Source organism: Rutilus rutilus (assembly GCF_951802725.1).
Source record: "Rutilus rutilus genome assembly, chromosome: 3".
NCBI lineage: Eukaryota > Metazoa > Chordata > Actinopteri > Cypriniformes > Leuciscidae > Rutilus > Rutilus rutilus.
In genome coordinates this window covers 26,480,467-26,499,684 of record NC_140211.1, presented here as the reverse complement: position 1 = coordinate 26,499,684, position 19,218 = coordinate 26,480,467, and the positions used below count along the sequence as shown (strand labels likewise).

Below are 19,218 nucleotides of genomic sequence, written 5' to 3'. Positions count from 1 at the left end.
CAGAGCTAGTAGACAAGAAATCACATGAAGTCAAGAGTTTTTATCGTTTTGTTTTTTTTGTTGCAGGATTCCTCTCTTAATTTTGCTCTGTGGGATTCTGAACATCCGTTAGAAAAAGCAGAAATAATCTTCTGCTGTCTTGTGCTTGGGTTACTCACATGGTGGGGACTTGTAGATATCATCTAACACGCAACAAACAAACCTCTGCAATATGTTATAATGTCTTCTGGTATTCTGAAATTACAAGAGATTTGATAAGTCTTAGAACATTCTGCAACATGTAAATCTACACTGAAGAGTGAGTTTTACTTCATGTCGAAATGGCTAATGTTTTAAAGCTGAGTGAACAATGGTAAACCATGTAACTGAGCGTGCTTGCTGGAGGAAAGTTTGGCCTATTTGCTTTACTCAAAAGAAAAGCTCGTAGATCATTCACCTTACAAATGCCCATCCGACAGCCTCTCAGTGCGGTTCAGCTTTCCTCTGGCCCAGGCGCTGATGGATATTTCACCAAACAGATGTATTTCGTCATCATGCTGCACTGTTTTTTCGCACAAACATGATCTGAAAAAGTGTGAAATTGCTGTGGAGAGATTTGGGACGTTGCGGCGTAGTAACATAGAACAATACTTCCATCTAGTGGTGAGATGGAGTTTGTGTTCACCCTCGTGTTCTTTGAGGGGATTTGTGAAGGTCAAGTTGTGTGTAAGATGATTGATGGTGCTTTTATGTGTGCAAAAACTTTGACTTTCTTGATTTTAGAACATATTAAAGCAGGATGTGTATGAACGATTAAAAAAAATGAGTTCATGAGTTCCTCAGTCGTTATCATTGGGAGCCGTTATCAGTGAAATGATACAAGGACAGCTGACGCTGTGCTAGAGGAAACCTGCTGGATCAGGAATCAACCTTTACACACATTTTTCAGTTTATTCAATATATTACGGACAGAGAGAGGGAGAAATGTGTGTGCGTTGACGTTGAGATGTGCTTTTTTTCATAAAGTGTTTCAGGCCCATAATGTTGAAATCCTCTCTGATCTACTGTATGTGATTTTGAAACATGCTGATTTTGGGATGAATTATGGGTCCTCTCAGGACAGTTGTTGGGGAGGTTTGCCACGTGCTGACTTGCAGGGGATTTGGAAAGGAAGACCCAGGGTCTCTAGCTCTCATTTGACACTGCACAGGGTTAGGAGAGGTCAAACCTGTGCTACTCTATTTAAGAAAGAAAGAAAGAAAGAAAGTGGAATTAAATGTTAAATTTACATACATTTATGTAGGCTATGTGGTAGATGGAATTACTATTTTCTTTATCCAAGCTAAATTACTGATTCTTGATTGCTTTTTTTTTTACACACTATTGTTCAAATGTTTGGTATCATCATTTTGGTATAAATGTATTCAACAAAAATGCACATTTTCAACTTTCTATTCAAGAATCCTGCAAAAACTGTATTACAGTTTCCACAAAAATATTCAGCAGCACAGTTTTTTCAACATAATAATAAGAAATGTTTCTTGAGCAGCAAATCAGCATATTGATGATTTCTGAATGATCATGTGACACTGAAGACCGCTGATTCAACTTTGCCATCACAAGATTAAATTACATTTTAGAACATATTAAAATAGGAAACAGTCATTGTAATAATATTATATACTGTATTTTTAAATGCATTTAAATAAATTCTGCCTTGGTGAGCATAAGAGATCGTGCCGAGCCTTAAAACACACTTTAAAATGATATTGGCCTAGTGTACATTTTCATTCTTTAACAAGCACAAATAAAATGAAATAAACATACATAGGCCTATTCCAATCGTAAAAAAATAATATTATTTTAGATCCTGTTTAGGCAGTAAATGAGAGTGAATGATAGCAAAATAGATTACCCCCCCCCCCCCCCCCCCCCCCCCCCCCCTCAGATTCCCAGGTTCCTGAGAGAGGATGCAGAGGTAGGCTACAGTACAGACAGATCTCAAACACCATATGGGAATATTCACTAACTGTTAAAGATTAGACATGGGCTCTCCTGGAGGAGTTTAGCCTATCTGTAAAAAGATCAAATGCGCTTGGTTTTTTTGATTTATGTATTATTCTGTGGTGGAACTTCAGATAGAGAAAACAGATGACTGGATGCTGACCATTTGACATCCAATATCTCGCTAGCAGAGTAATAAGACTTCTTTCAGTCAGACTCGCTTTTAACTGCAGTGTGTTTTTGACCCACAGGGTGGCGCGCCAGTCTTTTCGACGACACTTTACTTTACGACTATCTCCTGCGCTTTACGGCAGCTGCTAATGTCCACATGGTCGCTCGTGTTGTGAGATTGCCCGAGTTTTAAAACAGTTTGGAGTTGATTTTACACTTCAAGTGTATTCCAAACACATTAAAAACATGGGGAAGACCAAGAACACCAAATTCAAACGACCACCGTTTTCTCCTGATGGTCTTGCAGCGACTCCTGTTAAACAGGCTGTTGAAGAATCAGAAGATGAAGACTCTCCGGCAGCGGAGCTACTCGATAAAGTAAGCTTCCAGTATTGTGACAACTCTACAGAGTTGCAGTAAATTATGTCTAGGAATCCGAATACCCCAAAACACTGAGATAAAAACAGTATTAGTGTATTAGGTTAATATGGAGTGTGTAATGACTATGTCAGCTCTTTCTCTAATGGGATGTTGACACTGAATAGATAAAGCGAGTCAGCAAACCTTCTTTACGGCTGAACTGACTGATGCAGCTGTCAAGCAAGTGAAATTCAGCTCTTCAACTCTGAACCAGCCAGTCTTTCTTAACTTACATAGGTGGGTTCAAATATATCTCTGTTTGTAACCCTCTCTCTCTCTCTCTGTCTGTCTGTCTGTATGTATGTATGTATGTACAGTTACAGAGTCCATCAGCAGATGTGCGGGAGTACGCCTGTGCCAGTATCTCTCGTGTTGTACAGCAGAGTCAGGCGATCCCAGGATTCCTCCAGAGAGATGCAGTCAGGAAAATTGGACCTTTACTGCTGGATCGCAGCCTGGTGGTCAGAGAGACTGCTGCTGGAGCTCTCAGGTACACACACACATACACACAATCTTAAGTCTATCGCTCAGGTGAGACTGACATTCTATACCTGAGCACTATTCAACCACCATGGAGCTGAACTACATATTTTCACAAGCGTACAGTGTGGGCTTTTTACACGTAAAATATTATGTTTCTTTCTAAACCCTGGTTAAATGGAATCCTGGGTTATCTTGCTTCACATTTCACAGTGCTTATAATTTACTGAGGTGAACAATTAATCCTGGGTTTTCATAAGTGGGCGTTTCATACTGTACTTTCCTGAAACCCAGGTTAGTGTTCTTATTTGCATAAATGCGGTCAGGGCTGGACTGGGACAAAAAAAATCAGCCCTGGCATTTTGGCCCAGACTGGCCCACTACATATGATCATAAACACCATATGAATATGTATACTAACTCCTATTCCTTAAAACTACTAATGCCATGTAATGAGTGAGTAGGAACAAGTGAGAGTTAACAGTACAAAATTGTCATTTATTAATACAATTGAACTATACTCCAAAGTGATGAATCCTAAAACAAGCTATAAGCTGCATTGGCATAGCAATACCAGTGTTTCTCACAGGATTTTGGGTAAAACTGTGGTGGGTGGACCTCGGACCTTCTAGGGGGGTTTGGGGGCATTCAAACCTCTTTTAGTTACAGTGTCTGTCTACATTAGACTACTACATAATAATAGTTAAAATATTAATCCCATAACAGTAATAGCCATATATTGTAAAACAAATGCACTGAAAAATAAAGGAAACTTTCATAATTAGTTTTGTACTAATTTCTATACTTGAAAGAGATAAGCACATGATCTTTTATTTTGACGGAAACTGCATACAGCTTTTATTTTGGCGAAAAACATGGTTTACAAACGCGTCTCATTAAATTTCTAGTAAGATTGTGGTAATCATCAACTATGCAGATGTGGAAATAATGCGTAACTGGGCAATGGGTTCCTACATTCATGACATAGCCTAATGTGTTTGAAAGTAGTTCTGCTTACCGCAGGCTCTACACTCACTCATCTCTCTCCTCATCCTCCTCACTATCATCATCAGACACTGGAGCTGATGAAGGCCCTGCTGCTGCAGAAAACATATATTTTGACACATTTTACAGTGTCTGCTTGAAGGGCCTGTTTCTATTTTTCACACTATTTCTCTGCACATTCCTTGCGTTTCTTCTCCATCTCTCTATTCAAAATCGGACTATTTTGACAGATACACACTGACACTGCACGCTCGCTCAGAGCCCAAAGGGGGAGGTGTTTAAAGATGTGATTGGGTCAGCCCAGTGTCAATCAAGAAAATAACCAATGGGCTGCTGATCATGGCCGGTCTGTCAGAAAAAAAAAACGAACTATGACTTTTTTTGACCAATGCATTACACCGGCACAAACCCAGCGACGCCAATTAAACAAGACAAAACGAATGCATGAGTTTTATGGGCTGTTAAGACAAAAAAAAAAAAAAGAGATCTATCGCCCCCAAAAAGCACGTCGGCCCACCAGGGAAGTGCCCGGTCTGCTAGATGGCCAGTCCACACCTGATTGCGGTGTCAGTGTCACTGATTGGACTAACATAGATTTGCATGTGACCTGTACATAAAGGGTCTAGCTGTGTGCATCCTCATATTATATTGCTGACTCTACTTTTTCCTGAATGGACTATAAGATATGCATCTTGCAAGATATGCAAGACGCATCTTCACTCAAATTGTCAAACTCTGAAACTACTGTTTATACGACAAACTGTGTTTCCCAAAACACATGAATAAGAGGCAATCAATTTGCTGTCTTTTGCTAAGCATCTGGCTGTACTGCATCCATTCACACTGTACAAATTTACCACTGCAATGTAGGGTTAAATCCGTAAAAGCGTTGCTATAAAAAGCGAAGCAAACCCTGCTTTTAAATTACAAATGTGAATTGTTCTTCTACCCAGGGTTAAAAGGGTTTTTAGAATAGCAATAACCTGAGGTCAAGCGTAGTGTGAAAAGCCCTATAGAAACTGTCACACAGACTGCGTGAAGAAGTCTAAAAAGACTGCTTCAGCATTTATTGTGTAGAAAAGAAAAGTGGTAAATATGTATGTCATTATTTCTCTCTGGAATAGTTTTTCTAATGAACATCTTAGTGAATGATATGCTTGCTATCACTTTTACACAGCTCTTTGATACAAGACTCCTCTGCTTTGGGGTTTATTCTGTAAAAATGACCCTCTGTTTTACAGGAATCTTAGTGCCTGTGGAGGCCCTGAAGTATGTGAGGACATGGTGAGACAGGATGTGCTGACATCTCTGTCTGCTGTCCTGAGGGAGGTATGAATCAAGGATCAATTCACTTTAAACTTCTCTCTATTTACGTATATAATGATGAAACACGCACAGGCTAGTAACGCATGTATACGAAAACCATCTAAATGTGTAAACTATTAATATAAAATATAAACGCTATTTTATAGCTAAAATATAAACGCTTATAATAGGCTTACCATCGTAAATGAGGGTAAGACAAAACACATTTTGGAAGAAGGATTGATGATGTATTGACTTTAAATAAATTTTTTGTTAATATTGAACAAAAAAAGTTACATAGTGTACCTTTAAATGGGAAATGAGTTAGGTGTACTGTACTGGCCAGTAACTTCCAAAATAGTCTTAAACCAACATAAAAAAGAATTGATAAGATCATTATCCTGCCTGAAAAATTGTGATATTAACACCGGCCACCCCTAGAGAGGAGGATAATTTTTTTTTTTTATTCATGAGACTCTGTTGTGTGTGTTTGTGGAGAACAGTGCTGTGCTGGCTTTGACGTGACGACCTCTCCTGCTATGAAAGGACAGAAACACACGGTTGAAGACGTTGCCAATGAGGCAGTAAATTTACTTTGGAACCTCTGGTAAGACTGAGCTCAAACTAACTCCAAAGTCTTTTTTGTGGTCATGACAGATTGACGTTTATACCTAACAAGAGTATTAACAAATGTCTTAGAAATGCCCTTGAGTGTTTCTTGTGACCACTTGACAGTGCATCATCATGCTTTATAGTGTCCCTAGGGCAAGAGAGAGACATTCCCGGTTACTCCTAGTGTTTTTTGTCCACTTTCAACCACTTCTGTCTTGATTTCTTTGTGCGGTTAAATGTATGTGCTTGTTCAGATTTTTCGATTTAATAGACAAAGTCATTTTGCTTGCACAATTTACACATGAACGCGACCGGAGACGCCGGAAAAACGTACGGAGAGTAGCAGCTAGCACTCTTCACATAATGTTTACGCATTAGGTCAGTAGACGAAGAATAGGCGCTCTTTTGTGGCTGTTCGAATGTATTCGTTTTTGACTACCTCTGGAAGTGGTTGAAAATGGACAAGCTCAAAATTTAGACCCTGTTTACATCTGTATTATTTACCGTCGTCCACTTGTGATCCGATTGACCAAAACACATCCTAATACCAGGTCTAAACAGGGCCTAGATTGATCAGTTATCATATTTAAAGAAAAGTAATTTAGCAAAACATTAAGTGATGGCATTTAGAGTATTACTTAGCATGTACTTAAATTAAAACAAAGCATGAAGAGTTGTGCTGTAACCGTTCAAAATACATTCAAAAAGTTGACAGGGTTGCAGTCTTGTATGATCTGTGTGCCTCTGTCTGTTTTCTTTGTGGCTGTGTAGTGAGAGCAGTAGCAAAGCAGTGTCAGTGTTCAACAAGTCTGGACTTCTAGATATTCTTCTACACTGTCTACAGAGGCACCCTCAGAATATGGAGCTGGCAATATCAGCAGGTACACACACGCGCACATACATACATCCTGACTGAAAGATTTGTATCATGGTTTACACAAAAATATTAAGCAGCACAGCTGATTTTAACATTGATAATAATAATAATTATAAAAGATTCTTGAGTATTTCTGAAGGATCATGAAGACAAGTTATTTCAAGTTAAATTCAATAATTCAAAATAGTACTGTTTTTACTCCCCCTCAGAATGTTACATTTCATTCTCACACTCCTTTATTTGGGACTATTTAGAGGTTGTTTGTGTATGTGTTTTTTTCCCCCTGTGTAGCTCACTGCTTGCACACAGTAACAGAAGAGAACTCAGAGCTGGTGCGCAGTGTGAATGCAGGGGTATTTGGCATCTTGGACAACATTCTGTCCACCACACACACCAGTATGGAATACACTCTCCTGCGCACACTGGCTGCAGGTAAAACAACACGACACTGGACGTGTAATAAATATTTTTACTAAATACATTTACCACATCCAACCTTTTTTACAGCATACAGATGGTACTCAATAAGAATCCTTTTTTTGTGGCAGGAATTGACCACTAAGTGGCGCAATAACCATAGATGTTATAAATGTTAGATTATGTCCGTTATTATGGAGTGGATTTATCACAGCTCGTTTTCGCGCCATGTGGAGATTACAAAAAATACTATCAATAAGATTTAAAAAAAATCACAATTACATAACCAAATGTAGTAATCCAAAGCCAATGTAAGCATTTGCTGTTTATGAATTCAGACAGAGCAGGACATGACAAAATTGTTTACTTTTTCATGGAGTGCACTTTGTAATGCACTACCAACACCCGCATTCCATAAAAAAAATGTAAAAAATCTTAAGCCTAAGTATTATGTTCTAATCTCCTTCTAATGATATAAAAAAAACTATAGAAATGTGAGCTATTAGGCTACACATTTACATGGGAGTATTGAGAGTGATAGCGTAGTTTTCTAATAGGCTTTATGAATTAGTAGGCTTTGCAAGGGAGTATTAAGAGTGATAAGACAATAGCCTTGTGAGCAGGGCTACAACACATGCTGCAACTGCGCTTCAGGCTATTCGAGCTCAAGGTTTAACATGGCTTGTTCACAGGCTTTAGCCTCTAGTTTAATATTTGTCACAAATAAAAACATTTGAAATGTACATTTGATTAGATTTTTATTATAACAAAATACTATGGTATTAGGCTATGTTTATTTTTAATTGGTACTTATGATAACATTGTAAATATTTGCTCTTAACCTATGTTGGCGGACAGCGTATGTTTTACCGTTCTTAGTGAGGCTTAGAAATAAGAAACAGCAGATTATTATGGTCCAGCATTTGTTTTCGTGAATCACTCATGAAATTGAGATGACTGACAGTGATAACCAAAGCAACTGTAGAAGAACAACACATTTCAAAACAGATCCGTACATTAAACAAACCAGTGTTTGGCTGAATGTTTATTATAGCTAATAAAAAAAATAAAAATAAACGAACTAAATAGGTATTGCTTTTTAGTTAGTTTTTAGCACTTAACCTTGCTAAATTCTATGCTTTTGCTTTCCTTTAGTCCCTTCTTATTCTAGCTTATGCTACGCTGAGCAATGTCTGAAACGTATTTTGAGCACTTCCTTTGTATATTTGCCTCTTCACGATGAATCGCTTGCTGTATTACTCATTTGTAAGCCGCTTTGGATAAAAGCATGTGCGAAATGAACAAATGTAAATGCTTTAAACATAAAAACTAATAAAAAATAAAAACAGATACTTAAAGGGATAGTTCACCCAAAAATGAAAATTCTGTCAGTAATTACTCACCCTCATGTTGTTCCAACCCCGTAAGACCTTCGTTCATCTTCGGAACACAAATTAAGATATTTTTGATTAAATCTGAGAGCTGGATCACTCCTCCATAGGCTTCTAAGGGATTGAAACTTGCTGGCCCAGAAAAATGATTAAAGACATCGTTAATATAGTCCAAGTGACCCCAGTGGCTCAATCTTAAGTTTATCAAGCGACGAGAATACTTTTTGTGCGCAAAAAAAACGACTTTATTCCACTATTCATTTCCTTCTCTCTGGGCCTCGAGTGAGTTCACGTAGTAAAACAGCGCAGCACTTCTGTGTTGTACGTCACATGCATCACACACATGACCAGCGTCGGCCAATAGTGAGCCTACGTGTGACGTACAACAGAAGTGCTGCGCTGTTTTACTACGTGAACTCACTCGAGGCCCAGAGAGAAGGAAATGAATAGTGGAATAAAGTGTTTTTTTTTGCGCACAAAAAGTATTCTCGTCACTTGATAAACTTAAGATTGAGCCACTGTAGTCACTTGGACTATATTAACGATCTCTTTAATAACTTTTCTGGGCCAGCAAGTTTCATTCCCTTAGAAGCCTATGGAGGAGTGAGACAGCGCTCAGATTTAATCAAAAATATCTTAATTTGTGTTTCGAAGATGAACGAAGGTCTTACAGGGTTGGAACAACATGAGGGTGAGTAATTACTGACAAAATTTTCATTTTTGGGTGAACTAACCCTTTAAATTCAGTAATTAAAAAAATCATATTGCACATTTCAAGGTTTACATACATTTTGGGACAGTATTTATCTATTACAGGTTTGCATGGAGTTTAGTGTTTGTTGCCTGTGCTATTTTATTTAAAATGAGGAATACAGAATCTTATTCTTATTCTTGAGACGGTTTAGATTTGAATTGCCAAAGAAATTGCAATATTGCTGTGTACAATTAAAACAGTGCGAAATGAAAAGAGAGAGTACAATGCAACAACATATTAAGAACAGAAGTTTTTCTTTGCTTTCTCTTGTGGACGCACTGGATCTCTTTCAGCAAGTTTTTTTTATCTTCCTTGCTGACGCATGCCTGATCTCTCTCGTTTAGGTAGTGAAATTAAACTTTAAGGGAAGAAACACTTCATATTATATTGTAGGCTATATAATAATACTGCATGTGCCACAGCGTGTTATCCAAACCAATTGCAAAAACCATCTGTAACAAATTATTTATACTTTGTTCCTTTAAAGGAACCGAATGCCTTGAGTTCACCTTACAATAAAAACGAGGCTGTGTATCCCCTGCTCCACTCACATTAGTTTCTATAGAGTTGGCAGGGACACGTTGCTCAACAGTTCCAACAGTTCATGTTTAGATAATGCCAGATTGTTGACAATCCTAACACACTGCTCAAACATTCTAAACCCTACAAAACCAATTGCAACACTTGGATTGAAAATGATATACAACCTTGAATACGTCACAATATTCATAGCTTAATAAGATACATTTGGACGCATCGAGACATTTGCATACGCCATCTGTTGAAATACATCAGTGATTTATTAAATGTAGTTTCAAACGTTTTATTTTTAAATAATTTGGTCAAACTAATTTGGTCACAATATAGACAAAGTAAGTAAATCTGTTTGATAGAAACTCACTGTTCCCATTCAGATCCACCTAAAAATCCACCTTTTCTGTCATTTTATTTATTTTATGGTATAATGCACACCTCAGTCTAATCTAAAATACTGGTTAGTAAAATATAAGCACACTTCATGCAGTGCCGTCAATGTAATATTTCACTGTAACAGAAGTCAAATAGCTGGAACATTAAGAACTTGTATGATGAATAATTAGCCAAGAATAAATGTTATAATACCATATTATTGTTATTATTATTACCAGTGATTTATTAAAATAGTTTTATCTTAATTTACAAGTAAAAATGTCACAATTACTGCCTTACTGAGCAATGATGTGGGTGAATTTTTGGTCAAGATCTTGTATTGACAATGCAAGAGTCAGACTTTCAATGAATTCAAGGTCTGGACCTTGGTGCCAATTCATGTGTGAAAATGATTCTTCAAGCTCCCTCTCAACCATTCTTTCACAATTTGAGTCTAATGAATCTTGGCTTTGTCATCCTGGAATATGGCCATGATGTGCATTCCCATGATGGATAGCCATGATGTCTAACCCTTCCTACATGCTTGTTTAAGAAATGAAATGAAATCAGATCAGTTAGGGTTAGAACAACTGTTGCCAAACATATAACATGCTAGAAACCTAATCACTGCAATAATGATTCAATCATAGACTCTTAAAAATGTGCCTATTTAAATACAAACAGCATCATATTTTATTATTGCAATAGCCTACTCCAAGACATGGTAAAAGGTTACCAAAAAATGTACTGTTGATTAAAATGCAAAATTTGTTATTACATTGGGGGTGTAAATGAATAGTCTTGTACTTGGTGCTGCTAACCAAATGCAATAGGACAAAGGTAACACCAGAAAAAAAAATATTGATGATTCTGAAGCAGAAAATACAGAATTATTTTAGACGAATAATGCTTGCTCTCTGTCACTGACTAGACATATTTAAAATAATGTAGGCCACTTTTTACTGGTAACACAAGACATTTGTCATTATCAGGACCCGCAAATATTCCCCCATTGCATTATTATACATTATATTCAAAGTTATATATAGTAGTTTAATGTAGTACTGACACATTTCAAGTCATTTTTATTTTTGGTGAAATATACACAATACATATTGTCACTATCCACGATACATTGTGTTGCATTTTTGTATTACGATATATTGTGACACGATATATTGTTACACCCCTTATCTAGATTAATAAGTGCTGTAAAGAATCACATTCATTATTAGTTCATTATACCTAATGCATTAACTAATGTTAACTAATTGATCCTTGTCTTCCAAAGAGTTGATAGTGCTAATAATTGGTGAGGAAATTTAAGACTGAAATACTGCTTTCTGAATGGGTTGTGGAGACTTAATGTATAGTTGAAATAAAGCTAATTTTTATAAAGCTAGTTTTAAATGGTTAATAGTTGTTTGTCTTTCATCTGTTCTTCAGGCTCTTTATGGAATCTAAAAAGCAGTCTGTCTTCTGCTCAGCAGTCTCAGACCCTGACAGCGCTGGCCACCACTCTCTCACACTGTCTCATTTTGGACGCTGGAGTGCTCATCCCAGAGCTGTGGCATGCTGAATATGCCCGTCTGTCTAAAGAGACAACATCTGCCACAGAGTCAGATCATACAGACGAACGGCCTGCAGGGCACAAAGCCGAAGAGATGGAGGAGGATGTGAGAGATGAGAAGATGAATGGAAGAAAGCCCAAGGGACAAATGTCAAAAACAAAAAGTGACATTTCAGATCTGTTGCCTGTAAGTTTGAAGCTGCTCTGTCTTGTTGTTTAAAAAAAAAAATTACTACAAAAATGAGCCTTTTATTGTGATAGGTTAGAGTGCATATGGAGGTCACAGGCACACTCTTAAAGAACATCTTTAAGGCCTCCTAATAATCCCCTTCCATTGAATTGGCTCTATCACTCTCTCTCCTCTCTCCACCTATAGCTGGTGTGTGGTGAGCGCACTGGCGCCGTTGTACTGTGGCTGCCGTCGCATCATCCAAGTGGATGCTACACACTGGTGGTGGTTGAGGAAAGATCCCCTGATATGATTGTAAAGCGCTTTGGGTGTACAGTAGTACATATGAAAGCGCTATATAAATGTCTTATTCTATTCTATTCTATTCTATCTTCACTATATTCCTCAACATGAGGACTATGTCTTATTGACTGGCTGAATGTGTCACATGACTCAAATAAGGCCATTGTGAGGGCAGGAATACCTTCTGCACTCTCTCTTTCCCCTTCAAGCCATGTCAACGCAAGTGATGGCATATCTGTCCCTCAGAGCAAGATGGTTCTCGCTCTCTCTAAACACAGAGTGACTGTCCTCATTTACATATGAGTGTGCAGGGCTACAGTAACCTCTCTGAACTCCTTTTGGCATTGTCCTCTGAATGTTCATGGTGAGATTTGATCCGGATCCTCATTTGTGGCCTAGTTTTCATCTGGAACCAAAGCATGTTTACTGTATCTGTCCTTTCCATGTTGCCATGAATGGCCTTAATTCTTTCATTTTCTATTTCAGCTTCATCAAGTCAATTATTAGTAATCAGTTTAACCATCATTATATGTGTACAGACGACCCCAATAATTACTTTTGTGGTTTTGTTGTGTGTGTATGTTGTGGTTTTAAGAGAGACAGACTGGAGTTGCGAGAGGCCAAAGCACTGATGTCAGCACAGCAGACGTCCCTGGAAATCATCGTCAACATGTGCTGCTCCGATGGTGAGTTTGTGTTGTTTGTAGGCGAGCAGGTGCTTGGGGGAAGACATGAATATTCTGGATTAGAGGAACGATTTCTGTGTTTGTATCATAGAAGACGAGGCAGAGGATAATGTGATGGGATATTGACTCTCTCTGTGTGTGTGTGTGTGTGTGTGTGTGTGTGTGTGTGTGTTTGTAGAGCCCTCAGATGATGAGTGGGAGGAGATGTCCAGCAGTGATGAGAGTGAGGTGTGTGCTGATGGGATGCCAGACACAAATTCCAGTATGTTCTCTCCTCTCTGTCTGTCTGCTGAACTTCACACAATCCTGCTCAACCACAGCATACCTCAACAGGTAACACATATTATTACATAGTCTGCAAAACATACAATGACATGATCTTTTTGTGTAACTCTGGTGTTACAGACTCTTCTGGACCAGTAGGGAAAACAAACCTCACATGCTGTACTCCAGGCTGCTTTGGGATATTTGTAAAACAAGCTAAATTGGGAGCACAATGGGCATATTTTGGCTTAATAGTGAAATGAGGATATCGTTTAGTCCTTATGAAAGATTTTCATGAGATTATTATTTTTTTTTTTAAAGAAAACCTCACTTTTAATGAGCAAGGACAGATTAAATGTATCAAAATTGACAGGAAAGACATTTATAATTAGAGCTGTCCACAGACAAGAATCCGTGAAACACGTTATTAGACTATTTTCTAAGGCTGCACAATGTATTAAAACCATTTAAAAACAATACTATAGCATTGTGCTATTGTTAATTCTCAAAGGCAGCGATTAAATTAAGTTAATACAGTATATGCCCTGCAGGTTTAATATATATGCGCTTTATTTACATGCATGTAGGTTACGTGCGTCTGAGAGTGGCTCCATTTACAGTAAATGCTGCTCCACATGAACTGTTAACATTTACCTGCGTGGAGCGTGTCTCAAAATCCATCTCTGCATATGCTGTGAGTTTGGGTTGCTTATAACATTCATCTGGGAACTCGATGTGCGCCATTTCATCAGATTTGTAACGTAAATCATTTATAAATTTACGCCAAGTCCCCAACACAGGAGAATACATCAGTATGTTTCTAAATGCGAAATAGTCATTGATATTTCAAAATAAAAGTTTTAACCCTCGTTCTGAGTTTGCATGTTTTGATGTTCTTGTTCAAGAACTTACAGTGACTGTAGCAATTCTCACCATACTTGGTGTTCACGTTACTTAATGTTAAAATTGGACTTTGGGGGAAATTCGTAAAACATTTAAGAAATACTCAAAGAACAGTCAAAGGCAATGTTTGTATTTGTATACTATTTGTATAATATACTAAATACTTACTCGGGTATTAATTGTATAACATACTGTTCCTGTGTCATAGCTGTGTGTACTGTATTCACTTCACTGTCTGATTGTTTTCAGGTCTTAAAGAAGGCAGAGTTCCCCAGTGCTGCGGTCCTTGAGCTTTGTAGCAAACATCCTTCCTGGAAATGCCTCTTGAAAAAGTAAAAAACAAATGCTTGATGGTTTTAGTATCATGCAAAGCTATGAGAACCCTAATCTTATTCTCTCGAGCTTTGTTTCTTCTAGGATGCACCGGGTGCAGTGTCGTGCACTGACGTGTCTCCATAATATCCTTTCCTCTATGGATACAGAGTCTCTTGGTGGTGCTTCAGGGCTACAGGCAGTGGCTCTGCACCTCTCCACATTGGTCTTCAGCTCAGCAGGTGATTATTTGCTGGGAGATAAATCAAATTTTATTTTCAATTGCAATTTTGGATAATCTAAAATAAGTTATAATGCTTACTTGTGCCACATTCCTTTTTGCAGTGATTCTTCCAATTTGTCTTATTATAAATCCAGCACACTTTTTTCCTTTACAGCGGAACTGTAACTTTTGTCACATGTCACATCAATATATTAAATTAATAAGTAAAAATAAGTTACAATAAATATTTTGTAGTGCACTGTGAAAGAGCAACATAATTGATCTTATTTATTACCATTTTTATTTTTATATTTATATAAAGGGTTTGTTTACCCAAGAATGTCAGTAACCAAACAGTTGTTTATTTTTTCCATACTTTGGAAGTTAATGGGGTCCATCAACTGTTTGGTTACACATATTCTTCAAAATATCTACTTTTGTGTTTAGAAGAAGAAAGAAATTCATACAGGTTTGGAACAACTTGAGAGTGAGTAAATTATGAGGGTTTTTTGGGTGAACTATCCCTTTATGTGTATATATATATATATATATATATATATATATATATATATATATATATATATATATATATATATATATATATATATTAATTAGTACTGTCAAAAATCTAACATAAGTTTTTGTTTACATAATATATATGTGTGTGTGTGTATATATATATATAGTGCTTTACGGTATGACCAAAAATGTATATCACGGTATTTTTCTAAATTGAGGTATAATTGAGGTAAATTCACGGTATATGACGGTATTTTTTTATTTATTTTTCAAGCATGACTGGGTGTTAACCACATTTTCTACTGATTAAGAGAGGAAATACTGCTTTAGATTTACTTAGAATGCCCTATTTTGCTGTCATGCGTGAATATTGTAGAAACATTCCACACTAGTATTAATACAGGTTTGCAAGGCCCCACAAAATGATGCTGTTTACAAAGAGGTGTCAGCAGGAGGCGCTTTAGGATCGACAGAAATAGCGGTTTCCCCAGTAACGGCTGTACGCAAAGCAGCACAGCGCTCATAAACGCTGCTTTATCAGGAAAGATAAAATAAAACATAACATCGAAACTCTTTTAAAGACAGTCAGTTCCCTACAAAGATACTTTAATATAAAAACACCCGCGCCGCGTTTTGACTGAAACGTGCAGTGCTCATGTTTATTCAACAATGTCAAAGCCTTATGGAAAAACTATTTGTGGCGGGCAGTATTGATATTGTGAACCAATGTCTGGGAAACTGTAATATAATTTGACAGCTATCAGTTTGTTATAGTTTAACCTATCCGTCTTCACCGTCACGCTTAGTAACACACACAGCTGTGCATCACCACAGTGCAACAGTGAAAAGGGACCCTCTCAAACAGTGTCGCGCCGCATTCCGAGTGTTGTTTAAGCGGCATACACCGGTATTGCGGTATATAAAAAATTCATATCATGACAAAAATAAACACCGGTATTCGGTATGAACTGGTATACCGGCCTGCACTGTGTGTGTGTGTTACGGCATTGGTCCTGGTTTTTGTTCACACAGGGCGCGTTCCGGGACTGATCCCGGCAATGTAACTAGGTCCCCATCCCGGCATCAATCCCGGGACGTGTTTGCGTTCACACAGAAGGCACTCAAGCAATTTTACGGCAATTTCCCAGGATCAACGCACTGTGTGAAAGCCAAAGGGGCTTTAGTGGCAGATTTTAAAGGGGTCATAGACTGGATTATTTTATAATTGTATAATGTGTCCTGGGATGCCCCTTTAATGTTAGTATGATTTTTAACATCACATTTTTTTTTATAATTTATAAATAAAAGGCATTTTTTTCAAGCCTGATTTTAGCCTCTGATTTGAACGCTCTGTTTGAAGGGGCGTGTCTGCTGTGAGACTTCAGTGTAAACGCCCACTGCTGTGATTGGCTGACATGTTTGCATATGAAATAGCTAGTATTACATGTGGAACTCTCTCTAAAACTTTTACTATTAAAGCTATCGAGATTAAGGAATCATGACAAGTACTGATCATAATGATCTATTCCCATCACATGAAAGGTTGCAGTGATGAGAATTGAGCAGATGACAGACAGTCTGTTGATCGCGTATGAAAATATCTTATTGCAACACAATTTCGGCACTCTCACGAATGCTTTCACCAGAGGTGTAAAGTCCAGGGGTCAGAAAGTAAAAGTCCTGCCATATATTTATTCCACCCATGAACTCAATCAGCTGATTTCACTAATTAGTTCTATCTCCTGGCTGAAAAACGGTGCTAATTAGCAAATCCAGGTGATTGGAACAATAGCTACTGAGGAGGACTTTTACTTTCTGAACCTGGACTTTACATCTCTGGCTTTCACCAAATAACAATGCTAACACGATGTAACAGCGTCATGATTTTGTGATGATTGATTTCAACGAGGTTTGGCAAGTGTCCAGATAAACTTGCGCTGTTTGACAGCTTGGGCAATTGGAAAGGGAGCTCCTTTGATCACTTTCTTTATATAATTTAATCACAGTTTAAATAAGAGTATTTTCATCCTACTAAGAGAAACGACGTCAAGTTGATTGTTTAGTCACTGGCTTGATTTACTGATGCATAAACAGTACTGATATCTCGATATTTTGAGAGATAATCTGTCTGAACTTGAATAATTACATCAGAAATCACTGATCACAGATCAGGCATTAGAATAACAAATAATGCACTGCTGAGACATTCACATTGTTGGGAAAACCCCCCCACTATCCTAGCATTAGGATGGTTTGGAAGATAATGGTATCGATCTTTTCTCGTTCTCATGTCACTATTCACTAACGCTTCAGTGGGCGGGGCCAAAGCTGCCCTGTGACGTCATAAGTCTCCACTTTTTAGATCCTGTTGTTTGCTGGCCTTGGTTTCAATAAAAGCAGTTTTTGGAATAACAAGGAAGTTTTGAGTTTTGAAAGTTACAGGATATTTTTATAGTATAACAAACTCTTAACTGTCAAAGAATCAAGGAACATTTGAATTCTCAGTCTATGACCCCTTTAAAGAAAATTAACGTCGTTTGGGAAATAAATTACTGAGAATTACATACGTATTATTACTAACATTATATCATGTAAGCTTTATGTCATTTAAGCTTTACCGTCAAGCTTTATATCATGCAACACCTCAAACAAGGGAATTTATAGTAATTTATATTGTTAATACTAATCAGCGAGTCCATGAATGGCTTGGCTATGCAGAGCATTCGCAGTTTATATGGACCGCACGCAGGTTATATAATATATATAATGCTTCTGCACCTATGTATGTCTGGAGACATACTTGGCCACTCCTTCAGCTTCCTCAGCAAGGCAGTTGTCATCTTGGCGGTGTGTTTGGGGTCGTTATCATGCCGTTCGGCCCAGTTTCTGAAGGGAGGGCATCATGTTCTGCTTCAGAATGTCACAGTACATGTTGGAATCCATGTTTACGCTCAGCTCCCCAGTACCAGCAGCACTCATGCAGCCCCAGACCATGATGCTACCACCACCATGCTCGACTGTAGGCAAGACACAATTTTCTTGGTACTCCTCACCAGGCACACACATGCTGGACACCGTCTGAGCCAAACAGTTTATCTTAGTCTCATCAGACCACAGGACATGGTTCCAGTAATTCATGCTCTTGGACAGGTTGCTTTCAGCAAACTGTTTGCGGGCTTTCTTGTGAGCTTCAGAAGAGGCTTCCTTCTGGGACGACGGCCATGTAAACCGACTTGTTGCAGTGTGTGGTGTATGGTCTGAGCATTGACAAGCTGACCTTCCGCTTCTGCAACCTCTAAAGCAATGCTGGCAGCACTGATGCATCTGTTTTTTGAAGCCAGCTTCTGCACCTGACGCACAGCATGAGGACTCAACTTCTTTGATTGACCCTTGCGAGGCCTGTTCCAAGTGGAACCCGTCTTGGAAAACCTCTGTATGACCCTGGCCTGTACTGTAACTCAGCTTCAGGGTCATTTTTGTGGAGAGAAACAATTCTAATTCTCAAATCCTTAGAATTATTTGCCATGAGGTTCCATGTTGAACATCCAGTGGTCAGTATGAGAGAACTGTACTCAAAGCACAAATTTTAACTGCTCTAATACAAGATACAACAATTTGTATGGTCCTGTCAAGCAGACAAAAACATGAACATGATGAATAGGACATGTGGCTTTGCATGGTTAAATGACGTACAGCTATTATCACTTAGGGTGTACTCACTTTTGTTGCCAGCTATTTTGACAATAATGGCTGTATGTTGAGTTATTTTCAGAGGACAGTAAATATATACTGCTATACAAAGCAGCACATTGACTACAATAAAATATTTCCAAGTTTCATTTCTATAGTATTGTCCCTTGAGAATATATACTAAAATGTGAGGGGTGTACTCACTTTTGTGAGACACTGTATATACACATTATATTATGCATATATGATGCGATT

The 19,218-nt window shown here is 37.9% G+C and overlaps 1 protein-coding gene across 1 annotated transcript in view; it reads left to right on the top strand.

Annotated features, from left to right (window-relative positions):
- The window catches only part of heatr3 (HEAT repeat containing 3), a 42,595-nt gene that overhangs the window by 18,122 nt on the left and 5,255 nt on the right, over nucleotides 1–19,218 (top strand). Inside the window, exons 3-13 of the mRNA XM_084404141.1 lie at nucleotides 2,235–2,532; nucleotides 2,892–3,064; nucleotides 5,301–5,388; nucleotides 5,868–5,971; nucleotides 6,748–6,857; nucleotides 7,145–7,285; nucleotides 11,771–12,081; nucleotides 12,962–13,052; nucleotides 13,231–13,385; nucleotides 14,469–14,551; nucleotides 14,637–14,773. Of these exons, the coding sequence (XP_084260267.1) occupies nucleotides 2,401–2,532; nucleotides 2,892–3,064; nucleotides 5,301–5,388; nucleotides 5,868–5,971; nucleotides 6,748–6,857; nucleotides 7,145–7,285; nucleotides 11,771–12,081; nucleotides 12,962–13,052; nucleotides 13,231–13,385; nucleotides 14,469–14,551; nucleotides 14,637–14,773 (1,525 nt within the window). The 5' untranslated portion in view covers nucleotides 2,235–2,400. The remainder of the gene's footprint in view (nucleotides 1–2,234; nucleotides 2,533–2,891; nucleotides 3,065–5,300; nucleotides 5,389–5,867; nucleotides 5,972–6,747; nucleotides 6,858–7,144; nucleotides 7,286–11,770; nucleotides 12,082–12,961; nucleotides 13,053–13,230; nucleotides 13,386–14,468; nucleotides 14,552–14,636; nucleotides 14,774–19,218) is intronic.